This window comes from Podarcis filfolensis (genome assembly GCF_964270895.1).
Source record: "Podarcis filfolensis genome assembly, chromosome: 2".
Lineage (NCBI taxonomy): Eukaryota > Metazoa > Chordata > Lepidosauria > Squamata > Lacertidae > Podarcis > Podarcis filfolensis.
The window spans coordinates 103,427,946-103,441,069 of NC_139605.1; the positions used below are offsets into that span (position 1 = coordinate 103,427,946).

The 13,124-nt window shown below is 45.7% G+C and overlaps 1 protein-coding gene across 3 annotated transcripts in view; it reads right to left on the minus strand.

The window, feature by feature from the left end:
- Positions 1–1,286: 1,286 nt before the first annotated feature.
- LMBR1L (limb development membrane protein 1 like) overlaps positions 1,287–13,124 on the minus strand; it is a 52,815-nt gene continuing 40,977 nt past the window's right edge. The window contains exons 9-18 of one of the 3 annotated variants that reach the window (XR_014544420.1): positions 12,681–12,756; positions 12,407–12,490; positions 11,613–11,689; positions 9,945–10,022; positions 9,148–9,221; positions 8,579–8,669; positions 6,482–6,548; positions 5,260–5,421; positions 2,986–3,709; positions 1,287–2,375 (exon numbers count right to left, since the gene is read on the minus strand). Coding sequence is in view for 1 of the 3 variants with exons in the window: in XM_083598746.1 (XP_083454872.1) it covers positions 3,651–3,709; positions 5,260–5,421; positions 6,482–6,548; positions 8,579–8,669; positions 9,148–9,221; positions 9,945–10,022; positions 11,613–11,689; positions 12,407–12,490; positions 12,681–12,756 (768 nt within the window). In the remaining 2 variants the exon portion in view is untranslated. Of the gene's footprint in view, positions 3,710–5,259; positions 5,422–6,481; positions 6,549–8,578; positions 8,670–9,147; positions 9,222–9,944; positions 10,023–11,612; positions 11,690–12,406; positions 12,491–12,680; positions 12,757–13,124 lie in introns of all 3 variants that reach the window. The other 2 variants (XR_014544421.1, XM_083598746.1) reach the window with 2 other exon arrangements.

Below are 13,124 nucleotides of genomic sequence, written 5' to 3' on the forward strand. Positions count from 1 at the left end.
TGCGCACCATTGTTGTGGGTTCTCCTCCCTCCTGCGTGTGGTGAGTGGGGACCCTGTTGCACCAGTTCCTTTAATAAAGATCAGGCTTACTAGCCGCTTTGCTTCTCAATATACTCTGGTAGGCCTGTTATTTTTCTCCTACCAATAAGGAACCCACTTGAGGACTCTATACAGACTCTGGAATAACCCATAAGAGAAAGGGAGCAGTTTTCTGGAAGCTTAAACCCACCTTTAATCCCAACCTGCACCATGGGGCCCAGTTTACAGAGAGGACTTGCGAAAGCATTTCTCTTTCTTTTTCTCTCTCTTAGAACAGGGAGGCATAAAATACAGCCCCACAAGTCCTCTGTTGGACTCCTACCGCCCATCAGCCAAAGCCAAGATGGCCGACAGTCAGGGATGATGGGAAGTGTGTAACATGAGGGGGCAAGGCCATGTTTCTCACCCGTCCAAAATAAGCCAATACAAAAAAGATCAGGGCTCCCACGCCAGTCACAAACAAGATGACCCCACCCTATGAGATATAACAGAGCCATTCTCCTCTTTTGCACTCGGGTGCTCCCAAAGCCCAGCCCCTATAGACAAAAAGAAAATGGGGCATGAGCAGTGTGTTGGTCTCAACCCACCAGCTAAAATACTAAGGCAGGGGTAGTCATTGTGGAGGCCTCCTGATGTTGTTGGACAACAACTCCCATCAGCCCCAAGCTGATTGACAATTGTCAATCAAGTCTATTGTCAGGGATGATGGGAGCTGACATCCAACAATTTCTCCATGCCAGTTTACAACAACAAGACAAGACTTTTAACTCCAGTACAGAACCATAGTGATAGGTATAGGTAAGATGTTTGCTCTCTTTTAAGGTGTTGTTGTTGTTGTTTTAAATACTAATTTGCAATGGGAGTAGCTAGCTACTTAGCTATAAAGATGCAGAAAAATCACCCTGCCTTATATAATCTGGATTGGCTGTTGTGTGTGACTCAAAACAGTCCTTGCTTTAACTCACTTGCGGTATGACAAACCACAAAATCCAGGGTGCTCATTTGCATGGCAAATGCCTCACCTCCCCATTAAATAATGACCCAATATTCAAATGAACAGGATTACAGAGGCTCAGAAAGGTAATCTGAGGCTCTCTCTATGAAACATTCATTGAGTAACATAAACAAATGCTCAGGAGACACAGCTAGCTGGAAAGTCTTCTCTCTACCGTGTCAGGACAGAAACCACCCTTTTTTTTCAGAGCCTCCCACAACACAAAATAAGGATCCAGAGAGAAGAGGGGAGATAAAAGAGGACTAGGCAATTTATTGCTTACATGGATACGAGCCCCATGGACAGTATAGTACTGAGATCAGACAGTCACTACATGAAGCAACAAAGGCAGGCAGGGGTCACAGGTCTCCATTTCGGTTGGGCCCCTCTGAAGCGGGGCCTGCAATGCCACAATATGTTCCTGCAACAAAATAATTCATTCTCACACAACCCTTCCCCTCCCAATCGAAGTCTGATCTGTGGTAAGGATGCAGGACTTTTGTGTGCGGCCTCCTATGTTCAGCTCCGGCTGTGAAATTTATGGAGATTATGGTTGCCACAATAACAAGAGCACAGCAGTCTGTCGTTCTTCAAAACTGCCCGCAAGGGGCACCCACGTGCCTTGAAGCAAACTTCTGCATTTTCTGCAAACATGGGGCATAGGCAGTTGTGGTCTTGCCCAGCACACATAGATACACACTGCAAAACAACGGTGCCACGAAGACAGGGAGGAAAAAGACACACACACACACACACACAGCAACTCCTACCATAAAACTCAAAAGACACAACTGTAAAATGGCCGCTCCCATCTGGGCCGGTAAATTTGATACCTCTCTACTTTCTGCCCTTTAGGCTCAAACTGGGTAATTGACATAGAGCTTCCACATTAATAGGGAATTAAAATAAGGGATTCAGCTTCCTCATAATTCCTATCCAGCACTGGGTACAGAGTCCTGACAAACTGGAGAACACAGCTTGGCATCCAAACACTAAGAGATGCCCAAATGATGCACTCATAGTAGAGGGGTTAGGGGGCTGTTTCCCATTGCACCATTCTTCCACATTAACCGTGTTCTAACATGCTTCTGCCATTCCCCAGATTTTTAAAAATATTAAATTTTTTTAATATTGAACAGATTCACCTTCCCAGCCACCCACCCAAATAGCAGGAGATCTTCCTACAAGCTGGGAGTATCTAGAGCAGAAGTAGTCAATGTGGTGTCCGTTCTCCAGCTGTTCTTGAACTCCAACTCCCATCAACCCCTGCCAGGGACATAGTTGAGTGGCACCTGAACGACACCACAATGGCTCCCCCTGATCTAAAGCAGCGTTTCCCAAACTTGGGTCTCCAGCTGTTTCAGACTACAGTTCCCATAATCCTTGACCACTGGTCCTGCTAGCTAGGGATGATGGGAGCCGTAGTCCAAAAAACAACTGGAGACCCAAGTTTGGGAAACACTGATAGAGTGTGGGGAGCAAAGCAAGTTATACAGGCCGTGCAGTTTGCCCTTGAAGGGGATTTGATTGCATGAAGCAAGACATGGGGGTCACAGGGCAAGAAAAGAGCTGCATCCGTGTTCTTGAGGTCCGTTCTTAATTTCAGAAAACGTCAAACTCTGCAACCGCCTCTCAATGGTCCAAGAGTCGGAAGGGTGGCCATTGTGGCAAGTTCTTGCTGGGCAAGGGCACTCTGTGGCCTGCTTCCCCTTACACAGTTTCCATTTTGGGGGGAAACGGAGCGGAAACTGATTAGATGTGTCCACCATTACTTTGAGTCGACACCCAGCGTTATGGACAAGGGAAGCTTACATGTTGTGGGGCAAATTTAAAGAACATGAAGAGCAAGCAAGCGCGCGCGCACACACACACACGCAATAGTCTCTCACAGAGATGGCTGCTGAACAGAAAGCCATGGATAAATGGCTCAATAGCGCCAGCTTATATTGCACTTGAGTGAGGTATGTAAACAATGGAACGGAGTTCGATCTACTACACAGAACTGGCTCAGAATTCCTAACTGGAAAGGTTTTCGGCCCTACGGTCTAGTGAGAGGCCAACATGGGCATGAGGTTTAAGACAATGTCAAATGTAAACAAAGAAGAGAGGGAGCTAGAGCAGGAATCTGCAGCACCCCTGCGGGGGCAAGGGACTTTCCCCCCGCAGCCTGTCTCTCCCGCATTGCTCCCTAACAATGCCCCAGGGCCAATTCTACATCAATCTCTCTCTAAGACAGTCCAAGGCCTCTTTCTTCACAACCTCTTCACACCGCCCCAGTTCCGAAGTCACAGTGTGAACTACTGAGATGTTCCCTCAGCTGATAGGAACGGGGACCTCAGAGCAGACAGCGAGGTCGCAAGAGTGGTTCGAGTCTATCGCCCTCCTCGGGCTTCTGGGAAACAGGGAGGCGAGGCTGAAAACGCCACCTTCCCTCCTTTCCAACAAGTCATTGGTCAAAATGAAGGCAGGGCAAAGGCAGCTGTCTGCCCCACCCTCGTCTGCTGCAGTCCGATGGCTCAGAAGACAAGCAACAATCACGACGTCAAGGTAAGGATGTCCCGGCTCACGGGCAAGGTGGGCGGCCTTGCCAGGCTTGGTTGAGGCACCAACACTGATCCTAGCTGAGCTTGCATGGCTGGTGGGATCGAGTCACAGGTAGAGGCAGTTTGTGGAGGCCTGGAGAGAAAGGAGGAGATTATGGATTAAAGGCCAAAGCCTGCAGTCTCTCATCCCGATACCCAGGCAGGAAGAAGACCAACTGAACAAGTTGTTCCATCGTTGCAATTTTATTACACTGGTACTTTGGTTTTCAAACGCCTTGGTTCCCCAAAACCAAAAACCCGGAAGTAAGTGATCCAGTTTTTGAACATTTTTCGGAAGCTGAACATCCAATGTGGCGGTCAGCTATTGTTTCCGGTGCTCCTGCACCAATCAGAAGCTGTGCCTTGGCTTTTGAACATTACGGAAGTCAAACGGACTTCCGGAACGGATTAAGTTTGGCGCTTTTGTTTTTGCTATTCATTTTGCATTTTTGTTTTTGAGGCTTTTTCGGTTCATTTGTTTTTGTGACTGTGTGGAACCCAGTTCAGCTACTGACTGATTGATTGTGCGACTGCAGAAATGGATAAAAGCCCCCCATCCAAACAATGACTATCGTCAGTGCAGGTAACAATTTTTTTTTTTATCATCTACATACTGTCTTCTTTATTTTATAGTACAGTACATTGATTATTGCTTTCATTTTATGGATCCATGGTCTCGTTAGATAGCAAAATTCATGTCAAATTGCTGTTTATGGGGTTGTTTTCAAAAGTCCGGAACGGATTAATCTGTTTTGCATTACTTTCCTTTTTAAAAAAATAACTTTTATGGAATTTTACATATTTTTATCATCGTGACATCACTCACATAACAGAAAACAAAAAGAATGTTTTGCATTACTTTCCATGGGAAAGCGCGCCTTGGTTTTGGAATGGACTTCTGGAACGGATTAAGTTTGAGAACCAAGGTACCACTGTATTGGTTGCAAGCCTTTCCCAGCGTGTGGCTGGAAAGGGGCTGATAAGAATAGTAAATAAAATGAACACGCACAATGAGCCTGACCAGACAGGAAATGAACTGGGGGTGGGGTGAGGTGGGGGTTTCCCCACATGCAAAACGGTTGTTCCATAGGAAGAAAAGTTTTCCGGGCTGTGAACCAACAACCCTAGGTAGGTTCGGAATGCTCCAAGAAACCCCCAGGGCCCACCACACTTCGGCCTGGTTGGTAAATTAGGTAAGCCAAATTACGGCCTAGCATCTTGGCCAAACCAAGGCTGGTAGTTTAGCTGCCCCAGATAAACCACAGGGGAAAACCTTGGTTCCAGCTCAGCTTGGAGAGAGCTGAACTTACCAAGCCGGCTACAGATGATGTGCTAAGCCAAGCCAAAGCACAGCAAAGCAGTATGACTGGACAAGAGCAAGTGGCTCTCCTCTTCTCAAGCCCATGCGTTTGCACCAAGCCATGGTTTAGCTTAGCATGACATGTAAACTAGGTCATAGTCAACCTCCACAGAAGGAAGCCGCAGCCCTAATGGGACCACATCTTATGCTCTTTCCCTTCTACCCAGGACATGGTGGTCCCTTTGTTGCTGATCAGACTACTTAACAGTTCTCTTTCCCAATATCGCTGTAACAAATAGACAGAGGAGAGCTTGAGGGGGGGAGGGGGAAACACCAGCACTTACCAAATGCCCTGATGAGTTCAGCTTGCACAGCCCAGGTGAATTTTTTCACCAGGCAAAGAGTCGTGAGGCCAGCAAAGAGCATGTTGTAGAGAAAGACAATGTAGAAGTTTCCTAGCCAGTTAAACCTCCCAAAGTCACCAAGCAGGTCAAACCTCGTGATTCCTGAGATGGAGAGAAAGAAATAATAATAATAATAATAAAAATGCTGGCCATGCCGCACACACTTGAGTCTTCAAGGTCATCTGCAATATTTTAAAGATCTGTGATTCATTGTACTATCTACTGGTTTATGCTCCTTGCAAGAGTTTTCTGAACATTATACAGAGGGTGACCATTTTGCACGGGGTTTCCATTCCTGGCCCTTGCACACGTCAGTAGATTGAGTATAAGCAGTTCTGCCCTCTTCTGGGTCCAAAAGGAAACACTGTTCTAGTCAATAATGATTCTGCAAATAAACATGAGGGGCAGTACACTACCCTCTTTGAAGCTACATAAACTTTGGAAGGGACAGGCCTTCGACACCCTAATACTTTTTGCCTCCACCCAGAGGATCAGTGGAAGCAAAATAATGCAAATAAAGCAAATGAATACACAAATACAGTGGTACCCTGGTTCTCAAACGCCTTGGAACCCAAACACTGCAAACCCAGAAGTAAGTGTTCCGCTTCCGATTTGAGTGCCACACTTCCATTTTGAGTGTTACGCGAGGTCTGTCTGTTTTTGCTATTTATTTTGCGTTCTTTGTTTTTTGTGGCTTTTTCGTTTCCTTTTTGTGACTGTGTGGAACTCATTTCAGCTACTGATTGGTTGATTGACTGTGTGACTGCAGTACATTGTTAATCGCTTTCATTTTATGGAACAATGGTCTCGTTAAACAGTAAAATTCACGCTAAATTCCCTTTTTAGGGGTTGTTTTTAAAAGTCTGGAATGGATTAATTCATTTTGCATTACTTTGTATGGGAAAGCGTGCCTTGGTTTTGGAACGCTTTGGTTTTGGAACAGACTTCCGGAATGGATGAAGTTTGAGAACCAAGGTACCACTGTATGTGTAGCCCGTATTACTATCAAACTCAAAAAAGAGGGGGGTTTGCTTGAGCTGGGTGTATTTGTTTTGAAAACATATAGCCCTGCCTACACGGGAGTTTTTCAACAGTGAGGCTGAATTTTACTGATGCACTCTGAAAAAGATGAGGAGGACAGAGTGAAGTAAGCAAAACTCACCCAAAGTCCGAGACAAAACTGGGAGGGCAGAGCTCAACACCAACAACGAGACACAGTTCCCGATTATCTGCAAGGAAAAGCATCTTGGAATAAACAAAGACAGAGCAGGCAGAGAGAAGTTCCCAGGTTCAAATCATGGCATCTCCTGGAACCCTGGAGAGCCGTCTGCCAATCGGAGTAGACAATCCTGAGCTCCCAGCATCCATTCCAATGACATAGAAACCCATATGACTTTTGACTGCAGACTAGCAAGGCGGTAGCATCACAGCCACAATTATTCCCCACCCCTCAAAGAGGAGGCTCTGTGCCTTAGCTCTTACGGGTGCGACCTGTAACTCACTCAGCACCCCCACTGCCTCTCTGCAGTTTGCAAGTCCTACTCGCAGTCAGATTAAATCAAATAAACAAGGAATATTCGGTGTTATGCTGGAGGGGATGCCAGGAAACAGGGAATTATGTTCACATGTGGTGGGGGTGTACATATGTACAATTTTCCTGGCAAAGGGTGTTTAAGGAGACAGCAGAAATCACTGGGTGAAAGCTGACCAAAAGTCCAGAGGTAGCGTTATTATCAATTTACAACGGGGTGGGAGGTTTGCAGGCTAAGAAGGACTTGCTCACAAATTTATTGACAGCTGCACGAATTACGATAGCTAGGAAGTGGAAGGGGCAAGCAGAATATAAAATAGAAGAATGGTATAAAGAGGTGTGGGATATAGCTATTAATGATAAATTAACATGTGCCATTAAGGTAAGACAGGGAATATGCAGGGAATATGATTTTGAGGGTGTTTGTAGAATTAGTACTGTTAAAATGGAAAGGGGTCAAACCATCGCAAGAGGTGTTGAAATTTTGGGAGGTTGGGTAGTTACAATGGAATGGTCTCGGTGGTGGGGTGCACATTTTTATTCTTATTTATTTATAATCATTACTTTGTGAAAATAATTTTTTAACAAAATAAAGGCAGAGAACGAACCATTAAAAAAACCCACCAAGTCCTACTCGCTAGCAGCCTCTCTGACTCCCAATTTCTTTGAGATTTCCTGGCCCCACTCCTGCTTTGAGATCAGGAGCTCCCTTTATTAACATGCTGTAAATGACCGCCCAGCAGCTGAGATATAACGGTTTTTGTATTTCTGCTTTTTTCCAGCCGAGCAGCTCAGCCAATGGGTTGGGCCAGGGATGTCCCCAGCGACAGTGGCATTGATTACCACCGGTATGAAATTTACGGCATGTAATGTCCTAAGAGAGAATATTATGAAAATGATATACAGGTGGTACATGACACCAGTCAAGCTCGCAAAAATATATCATTTGCCTGATAATAAATGTTGGAAATGTAAGGAGGTTGAAGGTACATTCTTTCACCTTTGGTGGACGTGCCCAAAGATTAAGGCTTTCTGGGAGATGATTTATAATGAAATGAAAAAGGTATTTAAATATACCTTCTTGAAGAAACCAGAGGCTTTTCTCTTGGGCATAGTCGGCCATTTGGTGTCAAAGAAGGACAGAACTTTTTTTATGTATGCTACAACGGCAGCAAGAATACTTATAGCAAAGCACTGGAAGACGCAAGATCTACCCACTCTGGAAGAATGGCAGATGAAGTTGATTGACTGTATGGGACTGGCAGAAATGACTGGCAGAATCTGCGACCAGGGAGAAGAGTTGGCAGAAGAAGATTGGAAGAAATTTAAGGACTATTTACAGAAACATTGCAAAATTAATGAACTTTGAAAGATGCTGGATTGAATTTGTGTGGTCTCTAGCTGTTATGGTAAAAAGAATCGGTATAAATATTGTTTAAGTTACAAAATTTAAGAAGTTGATTGGAAAATAAGGTGTTAGCTAAATGGAATGTTAAGAGATTAGGATTTGCTGATAAATAATTTGAACTAGAAAACAAGAAGGGGAGGTACGAGGAAGTCAAGGAAATATGTTATTGAAAATTGGTATTGAAATTGATTTGTTTTTAATATTTTTTTTTCTTTTTCCTTTTTGTTTGTATAAAATTGAAAACTCTAATAAATATTTATTTTAAAAAAAGACAGTGGCATTGATTAAAACAAAACAAAACAACCAGATATATACAGTACCTTGGTCATGGCTGTGTCATGTTGCTCAGGCAGCAGTTTGGTAAACAGTGGAGAGCTGTAGAATCCCACCACGGAGGAAATCATTAGGTAGCTAATACAGCAGAGGGTTAAGGAAGAACGATGGAGAAATTGTTATCACTAAGGACAGACTGGGGAAGCAGGACTTCTGAAGAGAAGCATGTGTGCGCACACACAAACCATGCACAGAGAAACTTCTTTTAAACAAACCTTTCGCTTCCCCCCTTTCCACAGAAGTAAGGCTCAGAACAAAAATGCTACCATGATGTTCAAGCAATGAGTCTTCAGGGCAAGGAAGGTCTTGCCCTGCCAGAGTTTGATGATCACGGCAGGCAGTTAAAGTAGTGCTGCTTGACGATGAAGAAGTAGGACAAGCCAGGGCAGATTAACCTCAGGAGAGAGTCAAACATTTTGGCTGACAAGGAGGAGGTTAAGAGAAACCTGCAATGGAAAAGCAACTTTTTTGACCGTGAAACGTGCCTGGCAATCTTCGTATCGCAAAGTAACGGTGCAGAAGGGAAATTCCAAAACAGACAAACTGCAAAGGATACAATATGAGGATCACTTGCATGGCTGCCCCAAAAGAGCCAAAGACAGAGAAAGAAACTTTTCCCAATGGTGCATCCTGGGAAGGGAGAGACAAAAGGAGAAATGTGTGATTAGGTTCCTTTGGGGAGGGAGGAACTGAATAAAGCAATAGGCTTTCTGCAAGTTAGACTTATCTTGGTGCAGTGTACCCATCAGTCTAGACCAGTGTTAGAAAGTGAGATACGAAAACTAGGAGCTAAATGGCACCTTAAGCCGAGGTTATGGGTGAAACAAAGGAATGTCTGGGTGCGTTTTTTTATAACAAGTATACAAAGCTGAAAATGAATGAACTGCAGCTAAAATATTATGTTCATTTTTCACATGGTCTAGTCCTTCCCCTGCCCACCCCCCTAATATCCTTAAGAGGGTCTCTTCTCCAGTCTTCAGAGTAGCTGGAAATGGGGAGGCAGAAAAAGGTCCTTCTGTCCTTCCACTCTGCAGTTTTAATCTGAAATCTCAGGCGCAGTACTGTGCCCAGAGCTCAGAAACTGCTTGTGCTAATGAAATTCCCTGTTGCAAAATGCGCCTGGAACAATGGGAGTTTCGAACACTGGTCTAGACGCATGAAAGGTAGGCATTTCAATGCTTAAGCCTCTTGAACCTTTGAATTTAATCTATGTCTTGCAAGCGAAATAGTAGCTCAGAGAAATTAAGCAACTCAACAGGGTGAGACAAGAAGCCTGAGCCATGAAGCGGCTGGAGAAAGCTCCAGTACAAATGATGGCTTAGGAGACTCTGGGAAAAGGGTCATTTCTCTCACCTGGATCCCTCGAGGCATGGCCGCATCATCCAACAGCAGCTCCAAGACATGAAAACAGACAACCAGAACAGAGATGCCCTGGAAAAGATAGCAGGAAGGGGGAAGATATCAATATAAGGTAAAGGTAAAGGACCCCTGGATGGTAAAGTCCAGCCAAAGGCAACTTTCAGGCCGAGGGAACCGGTGTTTGTCCACAGACAGCTTCCTGGGTCATGTGGCCAGCATAACTAAACTGCTTCTGGTGCAACGGAACACCATGATGGAAACCAGAGTGCACGGAAACGCCGTTTACCTTCCTGTCACAGTGGTACCTATTTATCTACTTGCACTGGTGTGCTCTCGAACTGCTAGGTTGGCAGGAGCAGGGACAGAGCAATGGGAGCTCACATTGTTGCGGGGATTCGAAACTCCGTCCTTCTGATCGGCAAGCCCAAGAGGCTCAATGCTTTAGACCACTGTGTCTCTATCAATATAGCACCAGCATAAGAACCTAAGAAGGGCCTGATGGAGCAGTGGCCCAACTAGTCCAGCATGCTGCTCTCAAACTGGCCAACCAAATACATACAGGGAGCCTGCAAGTAGGACCTGAGTGCAGCAGCACTCTTCCCTCCTGCAGCTTCCAGCAGTAGGTATTCAGAGGCAGACTGAAGCCAGGGAAGCCAGAGCCTAGCCTTCAGAATTGGTAGGCAGCCCTCGTTTGGGCCTTTAAAAAAGGACAGCACAACATACAGAAATGCCCTGGTGCTCCCTTTCACACATCTTTTAACGCATATTGTCTTCCCATAAATACGAGGAAGCCACCAAAAGTACAGGGAAAGGACAGTACCCTTTCTGGGACATACACGTATTTGCCTGCAGAATCAGTAAACGAAAAGCTTGGCTCCCTATAGCAAGAGGCTCTGCTGACAGACACAGACTCCACTCCACCCATTGCCAAGCCGTTAGGGAACGGGTTCGGCCCTTTCACTCACAGACATGAGGGAGCCACCACTGCCTGTTGAGCTACAGGCCTTCTTCCCAGCCTCAGAGACCAAGTGGGATGGCACAGAAATTCCCACCCCAGCTAAACTCTCCAAGAAGAGAGGGGAGAAGACTGGGAGTAGGCCTGGCCAGGCCTGTGTGGAGCTTGACTGAGGCCCGGGGCTGGGAATCTTGTTAGAATAAAGTTATAAACTGAAACAGTGTAAGTCCGACAGGCCCGTAGCAGCGCCCCCTGGCAAGCTTAGCCCTCCGAGGCCCAGGGCAAATGTAACCTCTGCAGGGGCCTGGCTACCATGGACCTGGGGCAATCAGAGCACCTTGGCGGCACAGGACCGCCCAGTGGGACACAATTTCCTTTCCTGGAGAGGTGCAAAGCAGGTGGGCCACCACTTGGGCTGCAGCACCAATCACGCTGCGTCAGGCAATCGCCATTTTGTTGGCTTGGCCCTTCAGGCCAGTCCAAAATGGCAGACTGTTGTTGAATGCGTTCCCAGAATCCTCTGCAACGCGCAAGGGGCTGCTTGGCAGCAAACAAGAGATCGCAAAGCAAAGGCTGCTGCTTTCTGACATTCATTTTTTCTGCCTCAAGAGATAGCGATCGGCTATGATGCTGGCATTTAAAGGCTTTCTTAAAAACAAAAACAAAAACCCAGGCTTGCCAACCCCAATTTCAGACCCGACATTTACCGTTAGAGATAGCAAAGAAAGCATGGCCAGTGGGTATCCCAAGTTCCTTTGCCAAGCAGAGGCTTTGCGGCGTGTTTCTGTGAAAACAAAACACAAAATGGGGAGTTGAATGGCTAGACATTGCCCCAGCCAAATTCTCTGACCCACTTCATACAGGTAATTAAATGCAGAACATCCTAGGGCTGGGATAAAGGTAAAGGTAAAGGGACCCCTGACCATTAGGTCCAGTCGTGACCGACTCTGGGTTTGCGGTGCTCATCAGGCCAGCAGGACTAAGCCGCTTCTGGCGAACCAGAGCAGCGCACAGAAACGCCGTTTACCTTCCCGCCGGAGCGGTACCTATTTATCTACTTGCATTTTGACGTGCTTTCGAACTGCTAGGTTGGCAGGAGCAGGGACCAAGCAACGGGAGCTCACCCCGTCGCGGGAATTCGAACCACCAACCTTCTGATCGGCAAGTCCTAGGCTCTGTGGTTTAACCCACAGCGCCACCCGCATCCCTATTAGGGCTGGGATGGGTAGCTTTAAAGGTATGCTAATGTGGATTTGCTTGATGTGCATAATCAATCCAGCCACCACTTCATTCTTTCTTGGTGCAAAATGGGATTTGTTTTTTTTAAACTGCAAACTACATACAGAGACTGGACGATAGGAATTATGGTGGTAAGTTTAATAATGCGGACAACAATCTAAGGATGCTTGATCCCATATCCCACAACTGTTCAGTGATAAATTAGATACATGGGGCATATTTAAGATACAGAGCTCCTGCCTTTGCCCTGCTTTGCTCTTACCCAGCGTTATCCTGTGCGCGTGAATCGCTAGGAATTGTTGCCTCAGCACTTCCATATCAAAGTTGAGCCAGCAGGAGGTTTTCCCTGTGCAATGCAAAGACAATTAAATATGTATATATATTTAGATAACATCTACACCAATACTCAGAGAAAGAACCACCTCTATCAGCCACCATACCCACATCTAGCAGCCTTACTTTCAGGGCATTAACCAAATCAGGTGCCAAATCAGCCATTTCCAGCCAGCTTTGTACCATCTTGGCTGGACACTTACCAGAGTGGATCTTACGCGAAATGGCAGCTTCCTCAAATCCTGTACAGTTCAGTTGCTCGTCTAAATCCTCCAGCAGCTACAGAGAAAGAGGAAAACGTACGTGAGAGAAATGAGGCAATCAAGAGCACTAACAACCCCACCCGCTGGATGAAAGACATGGGCCTCTTACTCTTTACAGAGCTGGTTTTGCATGGTTCTAGCCATGCAAAAAAAATCTGATTTACACACACACATAATAACAATTAAATAGTTTTAATTTATACCCCGCCCATCTGGCTGGGTTTCTCCAGCCACTTTGGGTGGCTCCCAACAGAATACTAAAAACACGATAAAACATCAGACATTAAAAACTTCCCTAAACAGGGCTGCCTTCAGATGTCTTCTAAAAGTCAGGTAGTTGTTTATTTCCTTGACATCTGATGGGAGGGCGTTCCACAGGGCAGG